The sequence below is a fragment of the Hemitrygon akajei genome, chromosome 9 (genome assembly GCF_048418815.1).
Source record: "Hemitrygon akajei chromosome 9, sHemAka1.3, whole genome shotgun sequence".
NCBI classification, from domain to species: Eukaryota; Metazoa; Chordata; class Chondrichthyes; order Myliobatiformes; family Dasyatidae; genus Hemitrygon; species Hemitrygon akajei.
In genome coordinates, this window is record NC_133132.1 from 167,984,083 (window position 1) to 167,997,077 (window position 12,995).

At 43.9% G+C, this 12,995-nt stretch overlaps 1 protein-coding gene across 4 annotated transcripts in view; it reads right to left on the reverse strand.

Moving 5' to 3' along the window:
• scara3 (scavenger receptor class A, member 3) overlaps positions 1-12,995 on the reverse strand; it is an 81,799-nt gene that overhangs the window by 35,704 nt on the left and 33,100 nt on the right. For 3 of the 4 annotated variants that reach the window (XM_073057464.1, XM_073057465.1, XM_073057463.1), the window contains one exon: positions 12,124-12,180. The exons of the other annotated variant lie outside the window; for it this stretch is intronic. In XM_073057464.1, coding sequence (XP_072913565.1) covers positions 12,124-12,180 — 57 coding nt within the window. The remainder of the gene's footprint in view (positions 1-12,123; positions 12,181-12,995) is intronic. 4 annotated transcript variants of the gene reach the window in all.

Sequence of the window (12,995 nt, forward strand, 5' to 3'; positions counted from 1 at the left end):
TGCACTAGGAGCCAAAATGTCTTGATAATGATATACAAAATATTTATTGTCTCTGTATACCTCACCCCATCAGTAACTTCACTGGGACAGTTCCAGAAAGAAGAACTCTGTGATAGTATAGATAGAACATGTTAACTTTCCTTACAGACACTTCCCATACATCTCCCCATAAACGTTGGGTGAGTACTTGGAAAAGGAAATACAGACCGGAACTCTCTAGTGCAGCACCCCTGGGATCCGACTGGTTTTGAACCACAGACAATGCTACCGATCATCTTCCTCCGAGAAGGAGATCTGTTTGTTTTTAACCATAGACACACCACAGCTTACACAAGGGTTCTGAGAATTTTGGGATTGGAACTAGAATTGGTTTATTATTGATGTATGTACTGAGATACAGTGAAAATCTTTTCTTGCACTCTGTTCATACAGATCAAATCATTACAGAGGGCATTAAGGTGGTACAGGGTCAAACAATAGCAATGCACAATAAAGTGTCACAGCTACATAGAAAGTGTAGTACAGGGTAAACAGTAATGTGCAAGATCATAATGAGGTAGATTGTGAAGTAAAGAGTCCATCTTATTGAAATACAGAACCAATTAACAGCAGCAAACACAAAATGCTGGAGGAACAGGCCAGGAAGCATCAGTGGAAAAGAGTAAACAGTCAACATTTCGGGATGAGACCCCTCATCAGGATTGTATTTTTGTTGGTCCATAAATCAAACAGGTCATCAATGACAGGCAATTCGAAGAATTTCCAGCGGGACTGGAGAAAATCACATGGAAGGCATTCAAGGATGTGGTTGAAAATTCTCATGGCAACTACAGGGCACCAAACTATGTGCAGCTGGTTGACAACATACTCAAACATATAAAACTGTTTTCTTTTTTCTGCATCCCCATTTATACTGTTTCTCTGCTAATCTTGGCACTGTCAGTGACGAGCATGGTGAAAGGTTTCACCAGGACATTACGATCACGGAGAAATGGAATCAGGTCAACTGGACTCCATCGATTCTGGCTCATTATGGTTGGAAACTTAAGTGAGAAGCCTCAGACACTTAGTGCAAATGAAAATCATCCACAAAAGATTTTCAGCATAGTTTAATTATTGCAAAGCATCAGCACCATTATGTATTATATTCAATGAAAGTTATATGCATTATATTCAATAAAAGTTAATTTCTTGTTTCGCCAAACTCTTATGTGATACAAGTAGTCTGGAATTATAGGTGTGTTCTGCTTCAAACAGTCTATCACAAACAAAAAAAATCTGCGGAAGGAACACCTTCGAAAAATACTTGTTGTCCAATTTAACCATAATAGAATCAATGAAAGATCAGACAACCTGGCCGTTCATCCAGAGTGCAGAAGACAACAAACTTCAAATACAAAAATAATGAATTACTAATAATAAATTAATAAGCACGATATTTCGAGGATAAAAAATGAAGAGTTCTTGAAAGTGAGTCCATAGGTTGTCAGAACATTTCAATGATGGGGCAAGTGAATTTGAGTGAAGTTATCCCCTCTGGTTCAAGAGCACTTTGTGTGCGTTGCTCGGATTTCCGGCATCTGCAGATTTTCACTTGTTTGTAGTTCAAGAGCCTGATTGTTGAGGTGTAGTGACTGTTCCTGAAGCTGGCGGTGTGAGTCCTGAGGTTCCTGTACCTTCTTCCTGTTACAGCAGTGAGAAAGAGAGCAGGTGCCGGGTGATGGGGGTCGCTGATGATGGATACAACTTTCCTGCGACAACACTCCATGTAGAAGTGCTCAGTGGTGGGGAGGGCTTTATCCATGATGGGCTGGGCCATAATCCTTATTTTTTGCAGGATTTTCAATTCAAGGGCATTGCTGTTTCCATACCAACCTGTGATGCAGCCAGTCAATATTCTCTCCACTACACATCTATAGAACTTTGTCAAAGTTCTAGCTGTCACACCAAATCTCCACAAACTCCTAAGGAAATAGAGGTTCTGCCATGCTTTCTTTGCAATTGCACTTACGTGCTGGTCCTGGGACAGACCTTTGAAATAGTAACACCAAGGAATTTAAAGTTGCTGACCACAGATGAGGACTTGCTCAAGGTCCTCTAGTTTCCTTCTCCTGGTCTACAATCAGTTCCTTCATCTTGCTGACATTGAGTGAGAAGTTGTTGCTATGACAGCACTCAGCCAATTTTGCAAACTCCCTCCTGTATGCAATGGTGTCATCAGCATACTTGAATATGGTATTGGAGCTGCACTAACTACACTGTCATAGGTGTAAGGCAAGTAGAGCAGGGGGCCAAACACACAGCCCTGTGGTGCACCTGTGCAGATGGAGATCGTAGAAGAAACATTGCCAATCCAAACTCACTGGGGCCTACAAGTGAGAAAATCCACGATCCAATTGCACAAGTCAGTTTTGAGGCCAAGGTCTTGAAACTTATTGATTTGTTTTGAGGAGAAGATAGTATTAAATGCAGAGCTGTAATCAATAAAGTGCATACTGATGTATGTGCCTTTGCTGTCCAGATGTTGCAGGGTTGAATGAAGAGCCAATGAGATGGCTCTTCACTCTTCATCTCTTTATGGGTTAAGGGTGAAAGGTGAAAAATTTAAGGGGAACATAAGATCATAAGACATAGGAGTAGATTGAGGTTATTTACCCATTGAGTCTGCCCCACCATTATATCCTGGTTGATCCACTTTTCCTCTCAGCCCAGTCTCCTGCCTTTTTCCTATACTGGTCATGCACTGACCAATCAAGAATCTATCTACCTCTGCCTTAAATAAAGACGTGGCCTCCACAGCTGCCTGTGCCAACGAATTCCACAGCTTCACCACTCTGGCTAAAGAAATTCCTCCTGACCATTCTAAAAGGACTCCCTTCTATTCTGAGGCTGTGTCCTCTGGTTTTAGACTCTCCCACCATGGGAAACATCCTCGCCTCATCCATTCCATCAAGGCCTTTCATCATTCGACAATTTCAATGAGGTCACTCCTCATTCTTCTGAATTCCAGTGAATACAGGTCCTGAGCCATCAAACACTCTTCATATGACAAGCCATTCAAACCTGGAATCATTTTTGTGAATCTCCTTTGCACCCTTTCCGGTTTCAGCGAATCCTTTCTAAGATAAGGGGCCCAAACTGCCCACAATACGTTAAGTGATGCTTCACCAGTCCTCGATAAAGTCGCAATATTACATCCGTGCTTTAACATTCTAGTCCTCTTGAAATGAATGCTGACATTGCATTTGCCTTCCTCACCAGTGACTCAACCTGCAAATGAACCTTTAGGGAATCCTAGTCCCTTTGCACCTCAGTCTTTTTGTATTTTCTCTCCATTTAGAAAATAGTCATCCTTTCATTCCTTCTACCAAAGTGTATGACCGTACACTTCCCAACTCTTGATACTAAATTCCATCTGCCACTTATTTGCCCATTCTCCTTATCTAAGTCCTTCTGTAGCCTTTCTATTTCCTCAAAACTACCAACCCCTCCACCTGTCTTCATATCATCTGCAAACTTTGCAACAAAGCCATCAATTTCATCATCCAAATCATTAACAATAATGTAAAAAGAACCGGCCCCAGCACAGATCTCGGTGGAACACAACTAGCATCGGCAGCCAACCAGAAAAGTCTCCCTTTATTCCCACTCTTTGCGTCCTGCCAATTGCCACTGACTTATCCGTGCTACAATCTTTCCTGTAATACCATGGGCTTGTAGCTTGTTAAGCAGCCTCATGTGTGGCACCTTGTCAAAGGCCTTCTGAAAATCCAAGTACACAACATCAACATATTCTCCTTTGTCTATCCTGCTTGTTAATTCTTTAGAGAACTCCAACAGATTTGTCCGGCAAGATTTTCCCTTGAGGAAGCCATGCTGACTACGGCCTATTTTATCATGTGTCTCCAAGTACCCTGAAGCCACATTACTGACAGATGACTCCAACATCTTCCCAACCACTGAGGTCAGACTAACTGGCCTATCATTTCCTTTCTTATGCCTCTCTCCTTTCTTGAAGATTGGAGTGACATTTGCAATTTTCTAGTCTGCTGGAACCAATCCACACAGATTGTGGTCTTTCAGTTAGAAAATCGAGGATCCAATTGCAGAGGGAGGTACAGAGGCCCAGGTTCTGAAACTTATCAATCAGGATCATGGGAATGATGGTGTTAAATGCTGAGCTATAGTCGATGAACATCATCCTGGCATAGGTGTTTGTATTGTCCAGGTGGTGTAAGGCCAAGTGAAGAGTCATTGACCTTTTGTGGCGATAGGCAAATTGCAGTGGGTCCAGGTCCCTGCTGAGGCAGGACTTCAGTTTAGTCATGACCAACCTCTCAAAGCATTTCACCACTGTAATTGTGAGTGCCACTGGGCAATAGTCATTAAGGAAACTCACATTATTCTTCTTAGGCACTGGTGTAAGTGTTGCCTTTTTGAAGCAAGTGGAAACTTCTGCCCATAGCAGTGAGAAGTTGAAAATGTGCTTGAATACTCCTGCCAGTTGGTTGGCACAAGTTTTCAGAGCCTTACAAGGTACTCCATCAGGACCTTCCTCCTTACGAGGATTCACCCTCTTTAAAGAGAGACTAACATCAGCCTCTGAGACACAGGGTCACCAGATGCAGCAGGGATCTTCACAGCTTCTCCCTTTCAAAGCGTGCATAGAAGGCGTTGAGTTCATCTGGTAGTGAAGCTTCGCTGTCATTTATGCTATTGGCAGAGTTGTCATACATCTGATGTTGCCTCCCACTTCATTCGAAATTATCTCTTTGCCCTTGAAATAGCCCTCCCCAAGTCCTACCTGGTTTTCTGGTACAGACCTGGGTCGCCAACCTTGAATGCCACAAATCTAGTCTTCAGCAGACCACGTACCTCTTGGTTCATCCATGGTTTTTGGTTTGGGAATGTACAGTAAGTCTTTGTAGGCACACACTCATCCACACAGGTTTTTATGAAGTTGGTAACAACTGCAGTGTACTCATCCAGATTCAAAGATGAATCCATGAATACAGTCCAGTCCACCGATTCAAAGCAGTCCTGTAGGCGCTCCTGTGCTTCTCTTGTCCATAACTTCTTGCTCCTCACTACTGGTGCTGCAGTCTTCAGTCTCTGCCTATACGCAGGGAGTAGAAGTACAGCCAGGTGATCAGACTTCCCGAAGTGAGGGAGTGAAATAGCACATTTGATGGTGATGTAACAGTGGCCCATTGTGTTGTTTCCTCTGGTATTGCAAATGATCTGTTGATGGTAATTGTTTAGTGATTTTTTTCAGCCTGGCCTGTTTAAAATCTCCCAAAGTGATGGTGAAGGTGTTAGGGTGCACTGTTTTGTGCATGTTGATCTCATTGTTCAAATCATCTAAAGCCAGTTGACTTACCTACATCAGACCTTTCAGTTTCCCAAGAACCTTCTCCTTAGTAATACTAAGTTCACAGACTTTATGACCCCTGACACTTGGAACTTCCACCTTTCTGCTAATGTCTTCCTCAGTGAAGACCGATGCAAAGTACTTACTCAGTTCATCCGCCATTTCCTTGTCCTCAATTACTACCTCTTCAGCATCATTTTCCAGTGGTCCAATATCTACTCTCACCTCTCTTTTACACTTTATATATCGGAAGGATACTTTTGGCATCCTCTTTGATACTTTTGACTAGCTAACTTTCATATTCCATCTCTACCTTCTTATTGACTTTTTAGTTGTCTTCTGTTGGTATTTGAAAGCTTCCCCATCCTCCAACTTCCCACTAATTTTTGCGCTATTAGATGCCCTCTCTTTGACTTTTATGTTGCCTTTGCCCTCTCTTGCTAGCCACAGTTGTGTCATCTTTCTTTTAGAATACTTTTTCTTCTTTGGGACGTATATAACTCCTGTACCTTCTAAGTTGCTTCCCGAAATTTCAGCCATGTTGTTCTGCTGTCATCCCTGCCAGTGTTCTTTTCCAATCAATTCCAGCCACCTCCTCTCTCATGCCTCTGTAATTCCCTTTACTCCACTGTAACACTGATACTGTGTCCAGTTCTCATTGCCTCACTATAGGAAGGATGTGAAAGCATTGGAAAGGGTACAGAGGAGATTTACCAGGATGCTGCCTGGTTTAGAGAGTATGGATTATGATCAGAGATTAAGGGAGCTAGGGCTTTACTCTTTGGAGAGAAGGAGGATGAGAGGAGACATGATAGAGGTGTACAAGATATTAAGAGGAATAGACAGAGTGGACAGCCAGCGCCTCTTCCCCAGGGCACCACTGCTCAGTACAAGAGGACATGGCCTTAAGGTAAGGGGAGGGAAGTTCAAGGGGGATATTAGAGGAAGGTTTTTCACTCAGAGAGTGGTTGGTGCGTGGAATGCACTGCCTGAGTCAGTGGTACAGGCAGATACACTAGTGAAGTTTAAGAGACTACTAGACAGGTATATGGAGGAATTTAAGGTGGGGGGTTATATGGGAGGCAGGGTTTGAGGTTCGGCACAACATTGTGGGCTGAAGGGCCTGTAATGTGCTGTACTATTCCATGTTCTATATGTTCTATGATACAGAAGATGAGAGGTGACCATATAATGAGATAATGAAGATAATGAGAGGCATTGATCATGTGGATAGTCAGAGGCTTTTTCCCAGGGCTGAAATGGCTAGCATGAGAGGGCATAGTTTTAAGGTGCTTGGAAGTAGGTACAGAGGAGATGTCAGGGGTAAGTTTTGTTAAGCAGAGAGTGGTGAGTGTGTGGAATGGGCTGCCAGCGGTGGTGGTGGGGGCGGAAATGATAGGGTCTTTTAAGATACTCCCAGATGGATAGGTGGAGCTTAGAAAAATAGAGGGCTATGGGTAAGCCTAGGTAGTTCTAAGATAAGGACATGTACGGCACAGCTTTGTGGAGCAAAGGGCCTGTTATTGTGCTGTAGGTTTTCTGTGTTCCATGTTCTATGATACAACTGACTTCAGCTTCTCCTTCTCAAATTTCAGGGAGAATTCAATCATATTATGATCACTTGTCCCTTAGGGTTCTTTTACCTTAAGCTCTCTAATCAATTCAAGATCATTGCATAATACCCAATCTAGAACAGCTGTCTAAAATGAAGCCATCTCGTAGGCATTCTAGAAATTGTCCCTCTATAATCTATAATTATTATAGAATTATCATTTTATAAGTCTATAATTATTATAGATTTGTCTGCCAAACCATGGGAGTTGCTGTATCACAGAATGCTGGGCTGTGGATTTTCAGTCTGAATCCCTCATGTGGTTACTGCTATGAACTATACCAAAGCAAATATTCCTGACCTAGAAACACAGGCGGCTGCAGCTGCAAGGTTTGAAAGACCATATGTTTTCACTCTTGCTGAAATTAATCTGGGAATCAAAGTACTTCCGAGTGCACTAATTAGTTTTCTACATAGCACAGTTTTACTTTTAGGAGTTGACGTCTACCACTGAGCAACACAAACTTAAGATGAACGTTGATATTTTTTATATAACCCTGGTAGTTTTGATGGGTTCTCTGGAAAATAAATTTTGCAGTGAGGTAAAAGCTGCAAGTACAGGTTATCTCATCCAATTTACTGTTGCTCTTGGAACTATGATCGAGGTCCTGTAATTTCTACCTTCCTTAGTCTCTGAACACTATAAGAACTCACTAAGGGCTGGTCTAAAAAACATCGGCTCTGATCAGGATTAATCAAACTCTGGGTGTGCTTTAAACATTTGAAGCGTTAGAAACTGCAGAGAGTTATGGACTTAGCTCAGCTAATCACAGAAAACAGAGTCCCCTTCATGGGTTCTGTCAGTACCTCCCACCGCTTCAGTAAAGCAGCTGGCACTATCAAAAACCTTACCCACCCCAGAGAGTCTCTCTTCTCCCCACCACCCCCACACTCCAACTGGGCAGAAGATAGAAAACAACACACACACACACACACACAAACTGCTGGACAAACTCAGCAGATCAGGCAGCATCTATGGAAATGAATAAACGGTTGATGTTTCAGGCTGAGACCCTTCATCAGGTCTGAGAAGGAAGGGGGAAGATGCCAGAGTAAAAAGGCGGGGGAGAGGAAGGAGGGAATCCAGAATGTGAAAGGTGAAGCCAATTGGGAGGAGAGGTAAAGGGCTGGAGAAGAAGGAATCTGATAAGAAAGAAGAGAAAGGGAAGGAGGAAGGGGCCGAGGGGAAAGGTGATAGGCAGGTGAGAAGAGGCAAGAGTCTGGGGTGGGGGGGGGGCTTCTATTCCAGTTAGCAGTCTCTTGACTGGACTTCTTGCCTGATAAGAGGGACTCCTGGCCTCACAATCAGAAGTACCTCATTACGGAATGGCATTTTATCATCCACTCTTTCAGTAACTTTGACACTTCATTCTGCATTGTTATTGTTTTACTTATTCTACCTCAAAGCACTGTGTAATGATTTGTTTTGTAGCATGCAAGACAAGATTTTCACTGTACCTTGGTCCTAGTGACAATAATAAAGTAATTCCAATACCACTACCATTTTCTCAAACAAGAAGATGTGATATGACCAATTCTTGCATTGTGTTCTCTGATGCTGGACTCCCCCACTACAGGTAACATCATCTCCATTTGATAAGCTTCGATAAGATCCCCCCCCCCCATTGTTCTAAACTCCAGTGAGTACGGGCCCAGAGCTGCCAAACGCTCCTCATACATTAACCCTTCCATTCTTGTGTTACTCCTATGGACTTCCCTCAATGCCAGCATATTTGTTCTTACAGTATATAAGGGGCCTAAAACTGCTCACAATACTCCATGTGATCTGACCAAGGCCTTATAAACCTTGAGAGCATCTATGTGGGTGCTGGCTGCCCCAAGCTGGCATGTGAATGGGTAACACAGAGATGCTGTGGGTAATACAACATCCTCAGACTCACAGCAGCCTGGCTTTGATTCTGATCTCCAGGACTGCCACAAGGACTTTCAACGTTCTCCCTGTGAGTTCCGCAGTTTTCCCCTCATCATCAGAGAACGTGCTGGTTGCCCAGTGAACGGGCTTCTGTAAACTCAGCTCACCACAGCTAGATGAGAGGAGAAATTTGGAGCTGTTAAAGGGCACTCTACCATATCAGACTGATTGCAGAGGCGAGTGTGCACGCAGCCGGTCGATTGCTTGGTGAATCAGGAGGATCTCTCTCTTTGGCATGGGCTTACAATTGCGCATGTTTTTGTCTTGGCCGGTGCAGTTCGGCGATCCCAGCGTGCACCGTGACTATCATGAGTCAGTTAAAGCGTTTAATCACACTACCCTATTGTTGTTCCTGTTCAGCCTATACGTAACAGAGCCCTGACCTGCGGCCAATCCAAACATCGGAAGTTTGGAGAGGAGGGGACTACAATCAGGTCCACTAAAAGGCAAGAGCAGGTCATGACAGCGTAACAGAGCTTTGACCAGTGACTAATCAGCGCCTGGATTGATTAGCAAGAGCAAATTAAAGGAAGGCAGGTACAAGCACAGCAGCCATCATCTGAGTGGACAGAGTCAGAGTGATGATCTTGAGGCTTTAGTTCTTCGAAGCTTCAGGGGAGAGAGGCTTCACTCAGAGAAAGCAAAGGAAAGAAATGCTGAAGTTTTTTTTCCTTCTCTTCTTTATATCTGCTCAGCAAGGACAGGAGAGATGCCAGGCAGCATAGTGGAATGCTCATCTTGGGGGATGTGGGAAGGTAGGGAGACCTCCAGTGCCCCTGACTGCGAGAAGTGCATCTAGCTGCAGCTTCTAACAAACAGCATTAAGGAGTTGGAGCTGGAACTGGATGAACTTCGGATCACTCGGGAGGCTGAAGGGGTAATAGGACATATAGAGAGGTAGTTACACCCAAGTTGCAAGAAATTGGGTGAGAGTCAGGAAGGGGAAAGGTTTTAAGGAGCCAGTGCCGAGCACCCCCTATCCATCCCTGCCAACAACAGGTATATCACTTTGGATACTCTTGGTGGTTGGGAGTTGGGGATGACCTGACAGAGGAAAGTCACAGTGGTCAGGTCTCTGGCACTGAGTGATTCAGAAGTGGAAGGGGGGGGGGGGGGGGGGGAAGAGGCTTGCTGTGGTGATAGGGGATCGTTAGTTAGGGGAACGGACAGGAGGTTCTGTGGTTGAGAATGAGATTCCTGGATCGTAAATTGCCTCCTGAGTGCCAGGGTCTGGGATCGATTCCTCAGCGTTCTTAGTTGGGAGGGTGAACAGCTAGAAGTCATGGTCCATGTGGGTACCAATGACATGGGTAGGACGAGAGGCAAGGTTCTGCATAAGGAGTTCAGGGAGTTCGGCGCCATGTTAAAGGACAGGACTTCCGGGGTTGTGATCTCAGGATTGCTACCTGAGCCAGGTGTAATGAGGCTAGAACTAGGAAGATTATACAGTTTAATACGTGGCTAAGGAGCTGGTGTAGGAGGGAGAGCATAAGATCTTTAGATTGTTGGGCTGTCTTCCAGAAAAGGTGGGATCTGTACAGAAGGGATTATTTGCACCTGAGCTGAAGGGGTCTAATATCCTACAGGAAGATTTATTAATGCTGCATTGTGGGATTTAAATTAGAGTCGCAGGGGATGGGAACCAGAGTGCCACTAGTGAAGAGGTTAGGGAGGCAGATATTGGGAAGACTTTAGACAAAGTTAGGAATCAAAAGGTTGAGTATGGTGTGAATAGTGTCCTGAGATGCATTTATTTCAATGCAAGAAGTATCGTAGGAAAGGCGGATGATAGTGCTGAAAATGAGATAGCTGGTTTACAAACAGAGGCAATGTATATTGAGGAGAGGGTGTTGATAGGGCAAAATTGCTGTCAACAGCCTTTAGTTGCAATGTTAAAGGCAGACAAAATCGAAAAGGGTGAATACAGGACTGAAGATGTTGTATCTGAATGTGCACGGTATATGGAATAAGGCAGACGAACTTGCAGTACAGTTACAGATTGGCAGGTATGATGTTGTAGTCATCACTGAATCATGTTGAAAGATTATAGCTGGGAGCTTAGTGTCCAAGGATACACATTGTATTGAAAGAATAGGCAGAAAGGCCGAGGGGGTGGCCTTGGTCTGTTGGTAAAAAATGGAATCAAATCATTAGAAAGAGGTGTCATAGGGTCGGAATGTGTTGAATCATTGGGGATAGAGCTAAGGAATTGCAAGGGTGAAAAGGTGGGAGTTGTATACAGACCCCCCAAACAGTTGTAATGATGTGGTCTACTAATTACAATAGGAGATAGAAAATGCATGTCAGAAAGGCAATTTATAATAGTCATTGGAGACTTCAATATGCAGGTAGATTGGGAAAATTGAGTCAATGCTGGATTACAGGAGGAGGAATTTCTATGAGGGCTTTTTGGAGCAGCTCGTGGTTGAGCCCACAGGGGTATGATTCTGGGATTGAACGGCTTGTCATGTGAAGAGCGTTTGACGGCTCTGGGACTGTATTCACTGGAATTCAGAAGAATGAAGGATGACCTCATTGAAACCTATAAACTGGTGACAGGCCTAGTTAGATCTGGAGAGGATATTTCCTATGGGGGGGAGAGTCTAAAACCAGAGGACACTACTTCAGAATAGAGGGGCATCCTTTTACAACAGAGAGGAAAAGGAATTTCTTTAGCTAGAGAGAGGTGAATCTGTGGAATTCTTTGCCACAGGCAGCTGTAGAGGCCGTCTTTATGCATATTTAAGGCAGACGTTGATAGATTCTTGATTGGTCAGGACATGAAGGGATACCAGGGAGAAGGCAGGAGATTGGGGTTGAGAGGAAAGTTGGATCAGCCACGATTAAATGCTGGAGCAGACTCGATGGGCCACATAGCCTAATTCTGCTGCTATGTCTTATGGTCTTATGGTAACAGGCACATGTAAGAGAAAAGGTTCCAGGGAAATAATGGGATTGGTGGGACTGCTCTTAGAACTGGCATAGAGTTGATGGACTGAATGGCCTCCTTGTCTGTGGTGGCAAGGAAGCATGAAATGGCTTTGTCCACATGTGAGACACAGTTATTGGTCAAGCAAAGCAACATATGGAAGTTTCACCAAGATGTACTCTTGTCCACTTGTGAGAACTAATTCAGTTCCATTGCTTAGCAAACTTAAAAGCCATTGATTTCATAGAATTAAATTGTAACGTGAGAAATATACAAACCACTTTGATCACATCTGAACGAATGCATCTCCTCTTCTTCTACAGAGAAGTTGTCGTCTGAAACACAAATGCAATACTTAATGTCAAAGGAACTGGTTTGAGAAGATCTATTGGTTTATTGAGATAAGGTTTTGAGCAGGCTCTCTGGCCCTTTGAGCCCTGCTGCTCAGCAACTCTGATGTATAATGACCAATTAACCTGCCTGTTTGGAATGTGGGAGGAAACCGGAACACCCGAAGGAAACCCACCGTGGTTCTGGGGAGAATGCACAAACTCCTTATGGACAGTGGTGGGAATTGAACCCAGGACGCTGGCACTGCAAAGCGTTGTGTTAAACACTACACTACCATGCCAAACTTTGGAATGATATTTGTTACCACTGCATAAAATTACACAAATACACTCAGATTAATGGATCATTGTTAAAACTAGGGATTAAAAGAGGTCTGATAAAAATTTGCTTTACTTGTCACCTATACATCAAAACATGCAGAGCAATGCGTCGTTTGTGTCAAATCAAATCCGAGAGGACTGTGCTGGGAGCAGCCTGTGTGTGCCACTGTGCTCCCGGCACCGACATAACTCACTAAGCCTAAGTCAAAGGAAACTGGAGCACCGGGAGGCAACCACAGAGTCTCAGAGGGAATGTACAAACTCCTTACGGATAGTGGTGAGAATTGAATTAAAGCACTGGACTAATCGCTACGCGACTATGCTGCCCCATTTCCAAATGGGAAGAGAAGAAAGCAGTCTTCATCTGTCGTGGGCCCTGGCCTCTGTACCACTGACTCCAAAGCTACACATCGCACCTCCTCTGATCCATCAACCCCGACTCCTTAAAGGACTGAACAATGTGCTTGGCTTGAAAGCAA